Raw genomic sequence first — 15621 nt, forward strand, 5'->3', positions numbered from 1 at the left:
CAGGCTTCAAGATGGCAATGGTGATCACTTCTGGAGGGTGATGGTGGGTCTCATATGGGTGTCCCGTCGTCAGAGGGCAGGAGCAAGCCACTCACCCAGCTTCAGAAAGGGGTCCTTCTGCATACATAAATTCTGGAGCCTCTGTTGGTCGTCCGACTACTTCGGGACGAGCTGGTCCCACCAGTCGGAGCTGGTGTCCAGCTGCCAGCAGCAGTGGTGCATGATATGTACGATGAGTAGTGCCTGGAAAGAGGTGAGAAGGTGACCCATATTGGCCTGGAGGTCCTGTTCCTGCAGGGTGTGGAAGGCAGCCCACAGAAACTGCAGCAGGAGGTGCACTAAGATATATAAGAGATGTTGACTGCTGGGAGGCAGGTCTGGCTCCATGGCTAGAGTGCTGAGGTATCCACAAGGCCAACCAGATCAGGCAGAGAAAAGGCTTTGCTGTCCTTCAAGGAGGTAGGCAAAGGAGAAGAACCTGAGACACGGCTGTACTGGGGGGTCCCTTTATGCTCAAGTCTCAGATAGCCTCAGGCAGCAGCTCCAGGAAGTAACTGCTGACCTGATGCCCTGCCTGAAGTGGTTCCGGGTGGCCTTAAATGTACTTCAGCATCCAATGAGTGTGGATACTCTATTTCAAAATAGCTCAGTGCTATTTCTGTGGCATTTGCTGTGTCTATGCGCTATTTCGAAATATAAATTTCTGAAATAAGTGTGCAGTGCAGACATGCCCTTTGGTGCCTAAGGGTAAAGTCTGTGTACTTACCACAAGCTGCCTATGAAAAGAGCCCTGCAAATCCATGAATATCTGCTGTGTATCTGCGGGTAACCATGGAGGCAGACCTCCACATCTCATTTTTGCAGATATGTATGCAGATGTGGATACAAATTTTGTATCTAGAACCCTATAAATTGGCAGATATCCACTGCATATCCACAGATATCCAAATCGATGAATGTTAATGCAGATATCCGTGGCTCTTTTTTGTGGATGCAGATACAAATTTTATATCCGTGCAGGGCTCTACCTGTGGACGTATGATTATAGTAAGAAAAGGGAATGTAAAAATGACACCTGTTTAACAGATCCAATCTCTGTATATTTTCAGCATGATCTGTTTGCTTTGTTAAAAAAATAAAACTATTGTTTACACTCCTGTTACCACTCCAGTGCTAATAAAAATACAAAAGAATGAGCTATACGCTATTCTAAATAGCATTTTAAGAGGGTTTTTTTGTTTGTTTGTTTTTGTTTAGCACAAACTACAGAACATTTATTACTTGTGAGGGTGCAAAAGCTAGAAGGTAGCCAGATTCACTGTCAAATCCAACTTAGGCTGCCAGAATGGCAGTGAGGAAAGTAAGTATTTTAACCGGTAAAGTGAGCAAATGTGATATGAAGTCAGACACACATAACATAAAGCTCCCTGATGCCAGATATTTTAATAAATAAGAGCTTTTACATTAATAATTATGGTAACTGCACTTCCTTCCTGCCAAAAAAAAAGTTCTTCTCAAAGGATTTTCCCCCCCTCTCTGAATGGAGTATAATTCACTGATGCTTTCCCAGGAATTGTGCTTCAATGTGTAGCTCAGAAGTAGTTTAATACCACTGCTAGAGAGTGATAGTGTCTTATTTAGAGAAAAAGTGGGACCCTCATCTACTGAACTCATCCTGGCTGACAGTTTTGAGGGCTTACTTCAGGCAACCCGCTATGGGTTATACGATTTGTGACTAAGGATCTTTGCGCATGCTGTCTTCACCAAAGAAATTTCCTAAGAAAAGGCATTCTCATATTTGGAAGCTCAATCTTGCTACTATTGAATCAATGAAAAAACAGCTTAAGTGAAAAAAGGATCTATCCCAAAGTTCTTACAATCCTTTTGTAATTTGGAATTGGGTCTTCACTAAAATCAAAGACATAAAGAAAGCCAGGTGAACAGAAGCAAATGAACCATAGCAATGAAAAGCAGGTAATGTAACCAGCTGCAATAAATCTTTCAAGCAGTATAATAGTCAATGTCAATAGTAGCCCAAATTAAGCCAATGGATTGGAAACTTAGATGATGTTTATTTCTGTGTAATTCTGGTAGTTTAAAATATGTATTATATATCATGCAACAGCAAAACCTTCAAAGGAGTGGCATTCATTACCAAGCATGCATTGTTGCAGGGTCTATCTCTTATCTTTCTCTTCCCTCCCACCAAACAGATCAAGATAAAAAAGTAACATCCTCTGCTTTTATGGCAATCATGAGGTCTGCATTTTAAGTTTTCATCTTCCTTTACTCTGGTATTTTTTCCTTTTTTGAAATCTGGAACTAACAGATTATTTTGCAATTTTAAAACAAAGGTATTTTTGAAGTTACCTGGGGACTGGATAGGCAGTTTCCCCATTTGTTTTGTTAGATATTTGAGGCTGAAGATTTTCCTACTTAATTTTTTATTTATACACAACTCCATATATTCACAGTGTACTTCACATAAAATAAAAGTAAGTAAAAAGATACAGTACAACAAAGGCAGGAAGAGAAACCCTCTAGGTTATTTCCACTGTCAGGTACTGACTGAAGTAAATAAACATATTGTGTTTATTACACTACACAGAACTTGGAAACCCTGGGAGAAAACAAACTCATTAAGGCCGTCTCCTTCCCTTTACCTGAAGGCTTGCTAGTTTTAGATAAGTATTCTTGAGGAACTGCAGTAAAGGAGGAGCTGAAATACCTGGAGAAGCAGCCAGGCAGAGGAGTACTAGACAGCAGACAGGCCAGTGCTATGGAGGCTGCTGCAGCTAAACATCTGTTCCAGGCTACAGTGACTCAGCTCTGTCACTCTTCCAGAGATATCCAGCTGCATTCTTTCCATCGGAGAGAGCAGCCAGAAAGGTAAGACAGAAGAAAGGAGAAATGCTTCCTCAAAACCCCTGTTTTTAAAATCTCTTGCAGGATTACTATGTAGTGACAATGGGCAAAGACAGGATGAGCATATAGGCAGGTATTTAATCTCTGGAAATGAAATTCAGTGTTCTCTGTGTCTATGGATAAAATCATTCTTTCAAATAACACCACCTGTTAAATTACATGCTGGGATCCATACCAGTGCCTTTTGCAACAGAACAAATCATGTAAATAACTACCTTATCTAGTTGTTTAGACTTTAAGTGCACATTATCATTGTGACCTTCTCAAATAGTTGATTGGAAATAGCTGCACCATAAAGAATTACCAGGTTAAAAATAAGTGAAAACACTGTTGTGATTTATCTACTATTTTACATGTTACAAATACATTATAGAACTGGTCAGAATTGTTATTTTTTGAGGGGAAAAGTCCCTTTAAATGAAGAACGTTTCCAAACAGTACATTCTGCATTTAGCTCTAGTTACAGAGAAGGTTACCTTAGCTGAAAGATGAGAACTGTTTTTTTAGTGTATTTACTTTGAGAATTTGACAGCAGAGTATGTGTGAGTATTTAGTAACAGAGAAGAGAAAAGACATTTAAAAACAGGTAAATATGATTGTGAGATTAAAAAAAAAGTTAGAAGGGATAAAGAGGTTGCTGTAATACCTGAAAGTGGGTATGTTTTTATTAAAATTATTAGATTTCAGGTTAGCAGTCATCACTGCAATGCAATAAGTTGCTGACTTAATAAATGTATTCGTCACCCTGTGATCAAAATATAAGCAAAAACACTCAAGTTGATCATGTAAAGCCAGGTGCAATCCACATTAATTAGGGACATCAGACAGACAAAGCAGTCAAGGTAATTTCTGTTGGACCAATATCAGTGTGTTGAGCCAAAAATAAACTTATTTCAAAGACACAGACAGCATGTAATGAAAGTAATTATCATTGCACTGAAATATGGCCAAGGTCAGAAAGAATTATCTATGAGAGTATGTTGCTGTTCTTCATATTTTCAGCAATCCTACATTATGGAGACCCTGGATTCTCACAGAAAGAGACACTCAGCTGGGACGTCAAGAAAATGTAAGGTTAAGTTATGGAAAAATCATCAAAGAAAAACAAGTGTGTTTTTTTAAAAAGTGAAAACTGGAACACAGGAGGCCAGCTTTCTTATTGTAAAAATAGAACAATAGTTTCAAGGTATTTTCTTTATAACTCTGTTATGCAGAATCTGGGATATAATAGTAGAGGAAGCACAGAAGTTAATGTTGGACAACAACTCCCATGCCGATACCATTAAAATAATGACAATGTTTTATGCTTAGTTTCTGCCTAACTGTGAATGGGGTGAGTAAGAAAGTTTGAACAAAAAAGTGAGTTTGGAGATTTTTTTACAATACTGCAGCTAAAACAACTAGGAGAAGACGTTTGAAATGTGGTATAAAATAGACTTTAGTCAAAGGTACTTAATGTTTTGGTGATAAGTTTTTACTATTATTATTTGGCTTAGCTCAAAGTACATAGCTCCAAAGAAGGCTTTAATAAATGTAATGAAGGTTCCAGTCCTGCAAAAATTTATGCACAGATGCTCAACTTTAAGTTTGCAAATAATCCTACTGACTTCAATGGTACTACTCACATGCATAAGTGTTTGCAGGATCAGAACCACAGCTGTGTATCTGAGAAGTTACTGAAGGCATAGCTGGTTAAGGCTACAATGATCCATAGTGTACACCTTGTGAGAGTCACTGCTTATAACAGTTCCCCTAAGGTGTACAGCTGTGGAGAACCTTTTATTCCTTTTTTTTTTTGTGTGGACCATTTAAGGTTGGGAGCTGTTGCTGACACCCACTTTTGGATGGCTTCTGAAAGAGAGCCAAGAAGGCAACTTCAGCAGGCTGACAGAAGAATGTGCCTATACAGGCAGTCCCCGGGTTACATACAAGATAGGGACTGTAGGTTTGTTCTTAAGTTGAATTTGTATGTAAGTCGAAACTGGTACATATTGTAGGGGAAACTCTAGCCAAACATTTCTCCAGAGCTCAGTTTTATTCTCCCACACCTCACTTCCCTCAGTCCTTTATTCTCAAGCTGAGGTGTCTGCTGAGAAAAGCCGCTCCGTGTCTCCCTGGTCTGCTGGGGGGGGCGCTAGCTTCGCGTCTCCCTGGTCTGCTGGAGGGAAGCAGCTAGTGCGGGGTTGCCTCACCCTGTTTGTAAGTAGGGATCCGATGTAAGTCGGATCCATGTAACCCGGGGACTGCCTGTACATCAGAGTTCTAGGCTTTGCTGACAGGTATCAGTCAGATGAGTGGGGCTCCCACCTAACACTCCTTAGCAAGTCTTCAGCTATGTGGATACACAGAACCAGCAGTGAGAGCTTGTGGAATGAAGTAGCTAGAAGTTCCAAAGAGAGTAACATAGAAGAATGAAGGTTTCAGGGATCAGGCAACTGCAATGCTCTTTTCTTTGAAACGTCACATCACTATAAAACACTTTATGCAACCAATACATGAGGTTTTCAGCTGTACCTAGCTCCCACTATTTATTTACCAAAAGTATGAAGTTCATAAATGTTAATTGCTAGGAGCCAGTCATTGGTTAAAAATGTATGCATGGTTCAAAGAACTGGTTTCAATATTAATGTTTTCCTTGTTGTATAGACCCTCCTTCTCCTTTATGCTGCAGGGCCCACCCATGCTCCCCCATTAAACCAGAAGTCTCCACAGTTGGGGAACTATTGAGAAATGAAAGAGAGAAGCCTCATTTCTTCACTCCTTAGCAAGTGCACAATAGCTAAGGAAGATTCTTGCCTACATTATATAGAGAGTACAAGGGGGAAGGCCCATTCTAATAGACTTGAGCGAGCTTCTTCAACTACAGAGTTCCTACATTTGCAGAAGAGTGACATCTATCTATGATCTTCCTAAGGTGCATGAGGCAAGATGTTCATTTGGTGTCTAGCCAAGTAATTCTGCATTATGGAAGTTGCACATATTACATCAGCAGAGTTTTGAGTCCTCAAGAGCGAAGTAGCTTTATTTTTCCCTCTTCCTTTTATAAAATAAACAGGAAATCCCATACAAAAAGCACATTGAGAAAATGAAAATTGCACAGCAAAACATTATAGAGTGGAAAACTGGCAACATTACACAAGCAGTCTTACCTCAGTCCTTAAGTGCACGTATGTGACAGTGTAATGTTTAGTCATCATATATCTCTGACTAAATATAGACTTATTTAATAAAAATCATGAGCAGGTCATGGCAATTAACAGAAATTCATGACCTGTGACCCGTCCATGACTTACCATAAATGTCCCTGACTGAATCTTAGCAGGTGCGAGGCACTGCTGGGAGGTGTATATGGCTGAGGGCCTGATGATTTGGGGAAGCTGCAGGGGCCTGATACCTGGGGGGAAGTGGGGGAGGGGGACCAGGGCTAGTAGCACCAGCTGCAGGGAACCACTGAGCAGCAACTGCTCAAGCCGCTACAGGACTCTGATAATATACTTTCCCTCATGTAACACAAGACATATAGGTTTTCTTTCAACCTTAAATACATATGTACCTTTTCCCAACGTTGTCTATGCCAGAGAAGAAGTCTATTAAATTTCTTTATATTAAAAAGTTACACATTATATCACAAAGTTAAATTTAATAGTAAAAATGTGATGGCATATACAGGCACTGAATGAGATGTATACCTAAATATTTATTCTTGGTTTAAAACAGGAATGTGTGATATATGGTTGCTGATGAAATTACTAATACCCATTTCAAAGGGAAGATCATATAAAATGTAGGTCAAATATATACTAGAACATTTTAATATTGAAAATTTAAGTATGAACAATACTACATGACACTACACACATTATTTAAATGTTCAAAGGAAAGGTCAGAAGTATGGCAAGAGACCACACTGTCTTAAACAAATCTTCAGTAATATAAAACTCAACCCTTCCTTTCTCCCCTCTTCCCCCCCAAAAACAGGGATCCTACAGAAAGTAAAAACTAGGTCAAATTAAAAAGGGTGAGTATAAATGAATAACACAAGTATGTAGGGACAAAATTAGAAAGGCTAAGGCAAAAAAACAAAATTATACTAGCTAGGGTCACAAAGGGTAACAAGAATGATAGTCTATAAATACATTAGAACTGGATGGCAGATATGCTAAATGAATATTTGCTTCAGCTTTCACCAGAAAGGTTAGTAGAGATTAGAAGTCTAACACAGTGAATGACAGTGAAAATGAGGTAGGATCAGAAGCTAATATAAGAAAAGAACAAATTAAAATTACGTAGACAAGCTAGATGTCTTCAAGTCACGTAGTCTTGATGACATTCATCATGGAATACTCAAAGAGCTGACTAAAAAGATATCTGAATTACTAGCAATTACTTTTGAAAAGTCACAGAAGACAGGAGAGATTCCAGAAGACTGGAAAAGGGCAAATTTAATGTCAATCCATAAAAAGGGAAATAAGGACAACTCAGGGAATTACACCAGTCATCTTAACTTCAATGCCCACAAAGATAATGGAGCAAATAATTAAGTACAGGCAGTCCCTGGGTTACGTACAAGATAGGGACTGTAGGTTTGTTCTTAAGTTGAATTTGTATGTAAATCGGAACTGGTACATATTGTAGGGGAAACTCTAGCCAAACATTTCTCCAGAGCTCAGTTTTATTCTCCCACACCTCACTTCCCTCAGTCCTTTATTCTCAAGCTAAGGTGTCTGCTGAGAAAAGCCGCTCCGCATCTCCCTGGTCTGCTGGGGGGGGGAGGGCAGCAGATCAGGAAGACGCTGAGCGGCTTTTCTCGCCGCGGAGGATGCGGGCGGCAGGACCGCGGCACGTCTCGGCGGTCTGCTGGGGGGGAGGCGCAGCTAGTGTGGGGTTGCCTCACCCCGTTTGTAAGTAGGGATCCGATGTAAGTCGAATCCATGTAACCCGGGGACTGCCTGTAATCAATTTGCAAACACTTAGAAGAAAATACTGTGATCAATAAGCAAATCATGTCAAACCAATACAATAGTTTTCTTTGACAAGATAACAAGCGGGGGGGGGAGGGGAAGAAGCAGATATGGTATATCTTGACTTCAACAAGGATTTTGATACTGTCTCACATGACCTCATAAGCAAACTAGAAAAATAGAACCTAGGGGGAGTTACTTACTATAAGGTGGGTTGGAAAACCATTCTCAGAGAGTAGTTATAAATCATTCACACCCAAGATGGAAGGACATATAGAGTGGGATCCCACAGGGATCAGTTCTGGACCCTGTTCTGTTCAAAATCTTCATTAACGATTTAGATAATGGCATAGAGAGTACACTTATAAAGTTTGTGGATGATACCAACCTGAGAGGGATTGCAAGTGCTTTGAAGGATAGGACTGATATTTGAAATGATCTGAACAAACTAGAGAAATGGTCTGAAAGTAAATAGAATGAAATTCAATAAGGACAAATGTAAAGCATTCCACTTAGGAAGGAACAATCAGTGGCACACATATAAAATGGGAAATGACTACCTATGGAAAAAGTACTGCAGAAAAGAATCTGGGGATCATGGTGGATCACAAGCTATGAGTCAACAGTATAGTACTGTTGCAAAAAAGCAGTTATTTTTGGATGTATTAGCAAAGTATTATAAGCAAGACACGAGAAGTAATTCCTCCACTCTGCTCAGTGCCAATTAGGCCTCAAACAAGAGTATTACATCCAGTTTTAGGTACCATGTGTCAAGAGAGCTGTGGAAAAATTGGACAAAATCCAGAGAAGAGCCACAAAAGGACTGAAAGTCTAGAAAACATGTCCTGTGAAGGAAGATTGACAAAACTGGGTTTGTTTAGACTGAAGAAGAGAAGAATGAAGGGGGAAGATAACAGATTTAAAGCATATAAAAGATTTATACAAGGAGGAGGGACAAATATTGTTCTCATTTATCTTTGAGCATACGACTGCTGCATGAAGAGGATCCCTGCAAGCAGCTATAATCAGCCCTTGCACAGTGATTGAAAAGTCCAGATTGATCTCTAAGCCTGATGATATCTGGGGAGCTGTGAATGCACCGTTAGTTAGTCAGGATATTGCATGGAAGACCTCTATTCCCTAATTTGTCCCCTTAAGACAGAGGACAAGGGTTTGGGGGATTTTATTAACCACTGACTTAAATCTGTGGAGGAACTTATCTTATCCCATGATGAGTCATTTGGGATGCACTGGACCCAGTCAGCCAAGTGGCTAACTGGTCCATAGATGAAATCATGGTCATCATGAGACCCTGGAAAGGATTAATACTATGAGGCACTAAATTTTACTCTTGCTTTATCAGGTGACATGACTAGCAAAATTCATGTGTGATCCCAATGTTCCCTCTAATTTTTTCTATCAATGTGCAGAAGAATTTTTTGTTATGTGGACTGACGCATGTGTGGATGTGCACCACCAGTAGAAACACATGCTGCTGGTTGTGGACACTCTGCTAATCAGCAGGGCAGCACTTAATCTCCCCTGGGTGGCCGCCCAGCTTACAGGAAACACTGATTTCATTGTGGGTACCAGTCACTCTGAGAATATTGTTATACCCTATGTTACATGTATTTCCTGTTGCAATATATTCAGAGTAATTATATTTAATTTGTTTGTGTTATTTCCTGGAAGCCTACAACTATTGGCAAGTAAGTGGGGATTACCCTGTGGTTAGAATTTTTATACACAGTACGATACTGTCAATATTACTGAGTACAGTTATTTGTCATTTCTATCACTACATGAGAGGCTAATCAAGGAGCTATTTTCTTAGTTACTTAATTTGCTGCTTTTAAAAATATTATATTCTAAGAAATCCTTTCCTTTAAAATGCTTAACAAGAGTCCAAAATTAAAGTTTTCATTTAGTTTTCTCATTGTCATGGATTATTCCATAGAACTGGATTATTGATATAATAAACCATTACCTACAGAAAAATACACACAAACATTTCATGCCTTCTTTATACATTATGCCAATACTTTTTTAGATGTACCACATTCTATTATGGATAAACTTAAAAAACAACAAGTAGTTTGGTAGCACTTTATAGACTAACAAAACATGTGGATGGTATCATGAGCTTTGTGGGTCCAAAGAAACAAATCAAAACAAAACAAAACACATGTCCGGTCATCGGAAGAAGTTGGCTGTGCCCACCAAAGCTCATAATACCATCACTTAGTTTGGTGAGATCTTTTTAAAGCTCTCCACAGTCTGCTTTGGTCTTAACTCTCTTGAGCAGTTTGGTATCATCTGCAAATTTTGTCACCTCACTGTTTACCCCTTTCTACAGATTATTTATAAATACATTGAATAGGATTGGTCTCAAGACAGACCGCTGTGGGACACCACTAGTTACCTCTCTCCACCCTGAAAATTTACCATTTATTCCTACCCTTTGTTTCCTGCCTTTTAACCAGTTACCAATCTATGAAAGGACCTTCCCTCTTATCCTATGACAACTTAGTTTATTTAAGAGCCTTTGGTGAGGGATCTTGTCAAAGCCTTTCTGGAAATCTAAGTATACTATATACTCTGGATCCCCCTTGTCCACATGTTTGTTGACCCCCTCAAAGAACTCTAGTAGATTAGTAAGGCATGATTTCCCTTTACAGACCATGTTGGCTTTCCCCCCAAACAATTATGTTCATTTATGCATCTTCAATTTTATTCTTTACTATAGTTTCAACTACAGTAAACTTCAGATAATCCAGCACCTTTAGGGGGTGCCGGATTATCAGATATGCCGAACTATCAGAAGGGGGGGCTATGAGGGGTCTGGAGTGGGGTGGGATGAGGGGGATGCCACCCCAGACCCCTCATAGCCCCCCCTTACGATAGTCCGGCACTGCCCCAGGCGTCCCTGATTCAGCCGCTGCTGGTCAGTTTCAGCAGCAGCTGAATCGGGGATGCCTACAATAGAGCAGCTGGGGTGCTGCTGGGTTGGTCCCGCAGCGCTGAGGGGCGGCGCTACAGCACCAACCCAGCAGCACTCCAGCTGCTCTTGGGGACGCCTGGGACAGAGCAGCTGGGGTACTGCCAGGTTGGTTCTGTAGTGCTGCCCCTTGGGGCTGCGGGACCAACCTGGCAGCACCCCAGCTGCTCTTGGGGACGCCTGGGGCAGAGCAGCTGGAGTGCTGCCGGGTTGGTCCCGCAGCGCCAAGGGGCGGCGCTGCGGGACCAACCCAGCAGGACCCCAGCTGCTCTGCCCCAGGCGTCCGGATTCAGCCTGCTGGTGAAATTGATGCTGCTGGTCAGTTTCAGCAGCGGCTGAATCCCGACGCTGATTCCTGGAATCAGCCGCTGTTCTGTTTCAACAGCGGCTGAATCGGGGACGCCTGGGGTAGAGCAGCTGGGGTCCTGCTGGGTTGGTCCCGCAGCGCCGTCCTTTGGTGCTGCGGGACCAACCCGGCAGCAGTCCAGCTGCTCTGCCCCAGGCGTCCCCAAGAGCAGCTTGGGTGCTGCCGGGTTGGTCCCGCAGCCCCGAGGGGCAGCGCAACGGGACCAACCCAGCAGCACCCCAGCTACTCTGCTCCTGGCTTCCCCGATTCAGCTGCTGGTCAGTTTCAGCAGCAGCTGAATGGGGGAAGCCTGTCCAGCTGCCCCAGCACTTCCGGGTTCCTGATGGTGCCGGACCATCAGGAGTCCCGGAGCATTGGATGCCGGACTAATGGAGTTTTACTGTAATTTGCCCAGTACTGACGTTAGACTTATTAGTCTGTAATTGCCAGGATCACCTCTAGAGCCCTTTTTAAATATTGGTGTCATGTTAGCTATCTTCCATTCATTAGGTATGGAAGCCGATTTAAAGGATAGGTTACAAACCACAGTTAATAGTTGCGCAATTTCACATTCGATGTCTTTCAGAACTCTTGGGCGAATGCTATCTGATCCTGGTGATTAGTAACTATTAAGTTTATGAATTTGTTCCAAAACCTCCTCTCATGACACCTCAGTAGGGAAAATTCCTCAGATTTGTCACTTAAAAAGAATGGCTCAGGTTTGGGAATCTCCCCAATATCCTTAGCCGTGAGAACTGAAGCAAAGAATTCATTTAGCTTCTCTTCCATGATTTTATCATCTTGGGGTATATCTTGGGGTAAACCAAGTTTCACGAGCCATACCGGGGTGGTTGACAAAGGCTTCCCTTGTCGACCGCGCTGTGTCTAGACTGCCGCGCTGCGCTGGATCAGCTGATCGTTGGCACAGCGCGGTGGCCATTTTTATTTTAATGAAGCAGGGATTATTTAAATCTCCGCTTCTTTGACTATGCTGAGTAAAATATTTTACATGGCTCCATCGACGGAGCCATGTAGTCTAGACGTACTCTTGGAGTGCTCCAAGGGCCCCAATGGTTGTTTAGCAGGCTTCCTGCTTCTGATGTACTTAGAAAACATTTTGGTATTACTTTGTGAGTTTTTGGCTACCTGTTGTTCAAACTCCTTTTTGGCTTTTCTTATTATATTTTTACATTCTTTTTGACAAAGTTTATGTTTCTTTCTGTTTTCCTCACTAGGATTTGATTTCCACTTTTTAAAAGATATCTTTTTATCTGTCACTGCTTCTTTTACTTAATTGTTAAGCTATGGTGGCATTTTTTTGTTCTCTTATTGTGTTTTTTAATTTGGGGTATACATTTAAGTTGGATAATTTAGAAAATCCTGTATGAACAGGTAGACAGATGATCTGTAAAAAAATCCTTTTTATATCTAATTTCCTTGGTATGCTCCTCATTTTGAAAAGTACCCTGGGTTCTTTGAGTTCACTCAGTAGCACCCTCTCTAGGACCAGGATAAAGGGACTTCAATTTAACATTTAATACACAGTGCCTCTAGTGTAGTATCTCCCAGTATTCCACTGCAGTATCCGGGGACTAGGAAGAGCACCAAGTGGTAAGTCTCAAGTCCCCCATTTTAGAGGTTATTGCTTCTAGCTGAACCCAACCAGCACAAAAAAGTGTCTTGGTGTGTTTAGTCAGCACCTAGCAGAATGAACTGGGGCCAATGGGTGCTACATTAGAAAAGTAATAATTTTTAAATGTTTCTTTTAAAACAAAAGCCTGACATATTTAATTATTAATTTAAACAGGAAATTTAAAGTATGAGTACAGGTAGTTAAAACATATAACTATATTATATTATTATAATACTTCACATATGTTTAATATTATAATACCTAAGATTTAATTAATATATGTGACAAGAAAATTATAAAATTATAGATAATTTTTACAGCTGCTTCTAAATCACACATATGTGTCTTTACAGTCTGAACTGGACGGTGATCAGAGAAATTTTAGCTCAAAAGGAGCTTTGGGGTTTCAGCATCCAGTGAGGTGAGATGAATCCTATAAGTTGCTTCGGGAAAAGTTAAATTTGTATTTTTTTCTTCAGTAGTAAATTCCTTCTATGGCAGTGTCAAACTGTGTAATTCACCTGAGAAGATGCACAAGGTAAGCAGCTGAAGCAATATGCTAATTATGACATTAGAAAGCCATGAAAGAGTCCTGACAGACCAGACTTACCACACTGTGAATTAAGGTTGTATAATTATCATCCCTTAAAAAAAGGAAATTGAAAGTCCAGGTATCTAATAGTACATATATTCTCCTTTTCCTCCCAGAGACACTCATCTCACCAGTAGAACCATCCCCATACAAAATCAACAGATCATAGCCCTTAACTCTGTCCTGGTACAGATAGGATCCTTTCAGAATCCTTCCTTAAATTCTACACTACCATTAACAAACCTGTCCTGTCTGACTTCCACGTCAGCACAATTCTAAAAAATCAGATTTCCTCATGTTCTCAGGAGCAGCACTTGCCAAATAGAGACCTCTGGTTAACCCAATATTTGCCCTTTCCTTACCCCAAAAGTAACTCAGGATTAATATTCACTGCCAACACTAATAGTACTGATCAGGGAAGAGCTAGGACTACTTCAGTGAGTCCTTTAGATAGAAGGATGATTTAAAAGATGGAGAGATGAAGACAAGTGAGAAGCCATTAAGGATGCAGAGGACCCTCCCTTTCATAAGGAAGGGAAGCAATGTATTCTTCAAACACAAACCTTGAGTTAGTTCGTCTAAAAGGATTGAAAAATTTTACATGGTTTTTATAAGTGGTTTTGTTTTGTTTGACTAGACTTTATTTGCCCAAATCAAAATCCCAGGAGTTCCTATGCAACGTTGGAAAGAAGGTTCTGGCCAGTTTTCCAGTACAAGCCACAATTCACTTCTACAATGATGACTCTGATTCTGAAGATGATGAGGAAGGAAGGAATTCAGCTTTTTAATGAACATATTCAGCCTTTAAGGACCATTTAAATCAAGGGACAAAAATAGTCTCTGTGTTTACCAGTGAACATCATATAAACCAGATCTAAAGGTCATGTGAGAATCATCTTCTTGCTGTCATATGAAAAATAGTGGGGTGATGCAAATGGCAACAAACAGTGAAGGTTTTTTTTTCTTTTTGGGAGGCTATCAGGAACAAAAGTCTATGTAGCAATTTTTTAGAATTTTAAGTTGCAGAGGTTTGTGTGGCCCCAAGCTGACTCTGGCTGGAGTAACTTCTGTATTAAGACCATTAATGTCTCTGTTACCATTGCACAGTGCTCAGCACAAACACTAGTTTATGTTGCTTTGGAAGATAAAAATTTATGCCTGATGGTGGGAAAATATTAGCATGTGGATACATGCCCCCCAACATCTCTCTAAATTAGATCTTTTGGTGAAATGTGAAATATTAGAAAGTCATATCCATTGTCCCACTGGATCCTCTGGGATTCTGCTTATAAGCTGTTACGAGTTCTGGTTCCTAAGTCATCAGAAAAGAGCTCTGCCATTAATTTGGAAGAGGTGCCAAAGCATGAATAATAAAATATGATTTAACAGTGAATTCAGGTGTGTATTAGAGAATTAAGAAGGACCTTACATACATTACAAATGTGCAACAAAGTAAAAAAGTTCAAACTGCAAAATTGAAATCCTATTCTAAACATTTCTAAAAGTGCTGGGTTTGAATCTGGGATTTTAGCATAGCATATTACAATTAGAAAGTTTGTATTTAGAGAGTAAAATCCTCTGATTTCTTTTGTGTTCAGATTCAGGATGACTAAATTACTTTTATAAGCCATTTTAACAACATTGTGCCAAGTTCCTTTTTCTAGGTGGAGCTTTTAAAAATCTGCTTCAGATTACACACTGAGACATAAGCAGGGGTTTGAAAGGATTCTTGATTACACACACACACCAACAGGCCACAGGATGGCTGAGGTGGTTGTCTCAGGTCCCATGCTTTAATGGGATGCAGGGCCTGGGGGGTGCGGTGGCCAGCAGCAGAGCGACTGGTACCACTCGACTGTCCTACTCCTGGTTGGGACAGGAAAGGGTACAAGTGGAATGGGAGTAGACCAGGGTGGAGCAGGGGCAGGAAAAGGTGTGACAGGGGTTTGGAGGAAGGTAGGTGAAGCAGGGGCAGGGCTTGAGGTGGTGGAAGGGGTTTGTCTTGGGATTTGCACCCCTCTAAGGATAGCCCTGCACAGTCCCAAACTTCCAAATTCAAAATAACTCTTCCTAGTTGTGCTTTAGTTTCTCATTTGTCTCGCTGGAATATTACTGTTTGTCTTGTAAATATTTTGTACAGTTTCTAGTTATTTGAAAATAATTAAC

At 40.6% G+C, this 15621-nt stretch overlaps 1 protein-coding gene across 1 annotated transcript; it reads left to right on the plus strand.

The window, feature by feature from the left end:
• The first annotated feature begins 2667 nt into the window (after positions 1-2667).
• Positions 2668-15372, plus strand: RIPPLY3 (ripply transcriptional repressor 3). The gene is made up of 4 exons (XM_006125989.4): positions 2668-2889; positions 3928-3994; positions 13217-13284; positions 14093-15372. The coding sequence occupies exons 1-4, from the start codon at positions 2780-2782 to the stop codon at positions 14241-14243; spliced, it is 396 nt and encodes a 131-aa protein (XP_006126051.2). The 5' UTR covers positions 2668-2779; the 3' UTR covers positions 14244-15372.
• Positions 15373-15621: the final 249 nt, after the last annotated feature.

This window comes from Pelodiscus sinensis, chromosome 1, assembly GCF_049634645.1.
Source record: "Pelodiscus sinensis isolate JC-2024 chromosome 1, ASM4963464v1, whole genome shotgun sequence".
Classification (NCBI taxonomy): domain Eukaryota; kingdom Metazoa; phylum Chordata; order Testudines; family Trionychidae; genus Pelodiscus; species Pelodiscus sinensis.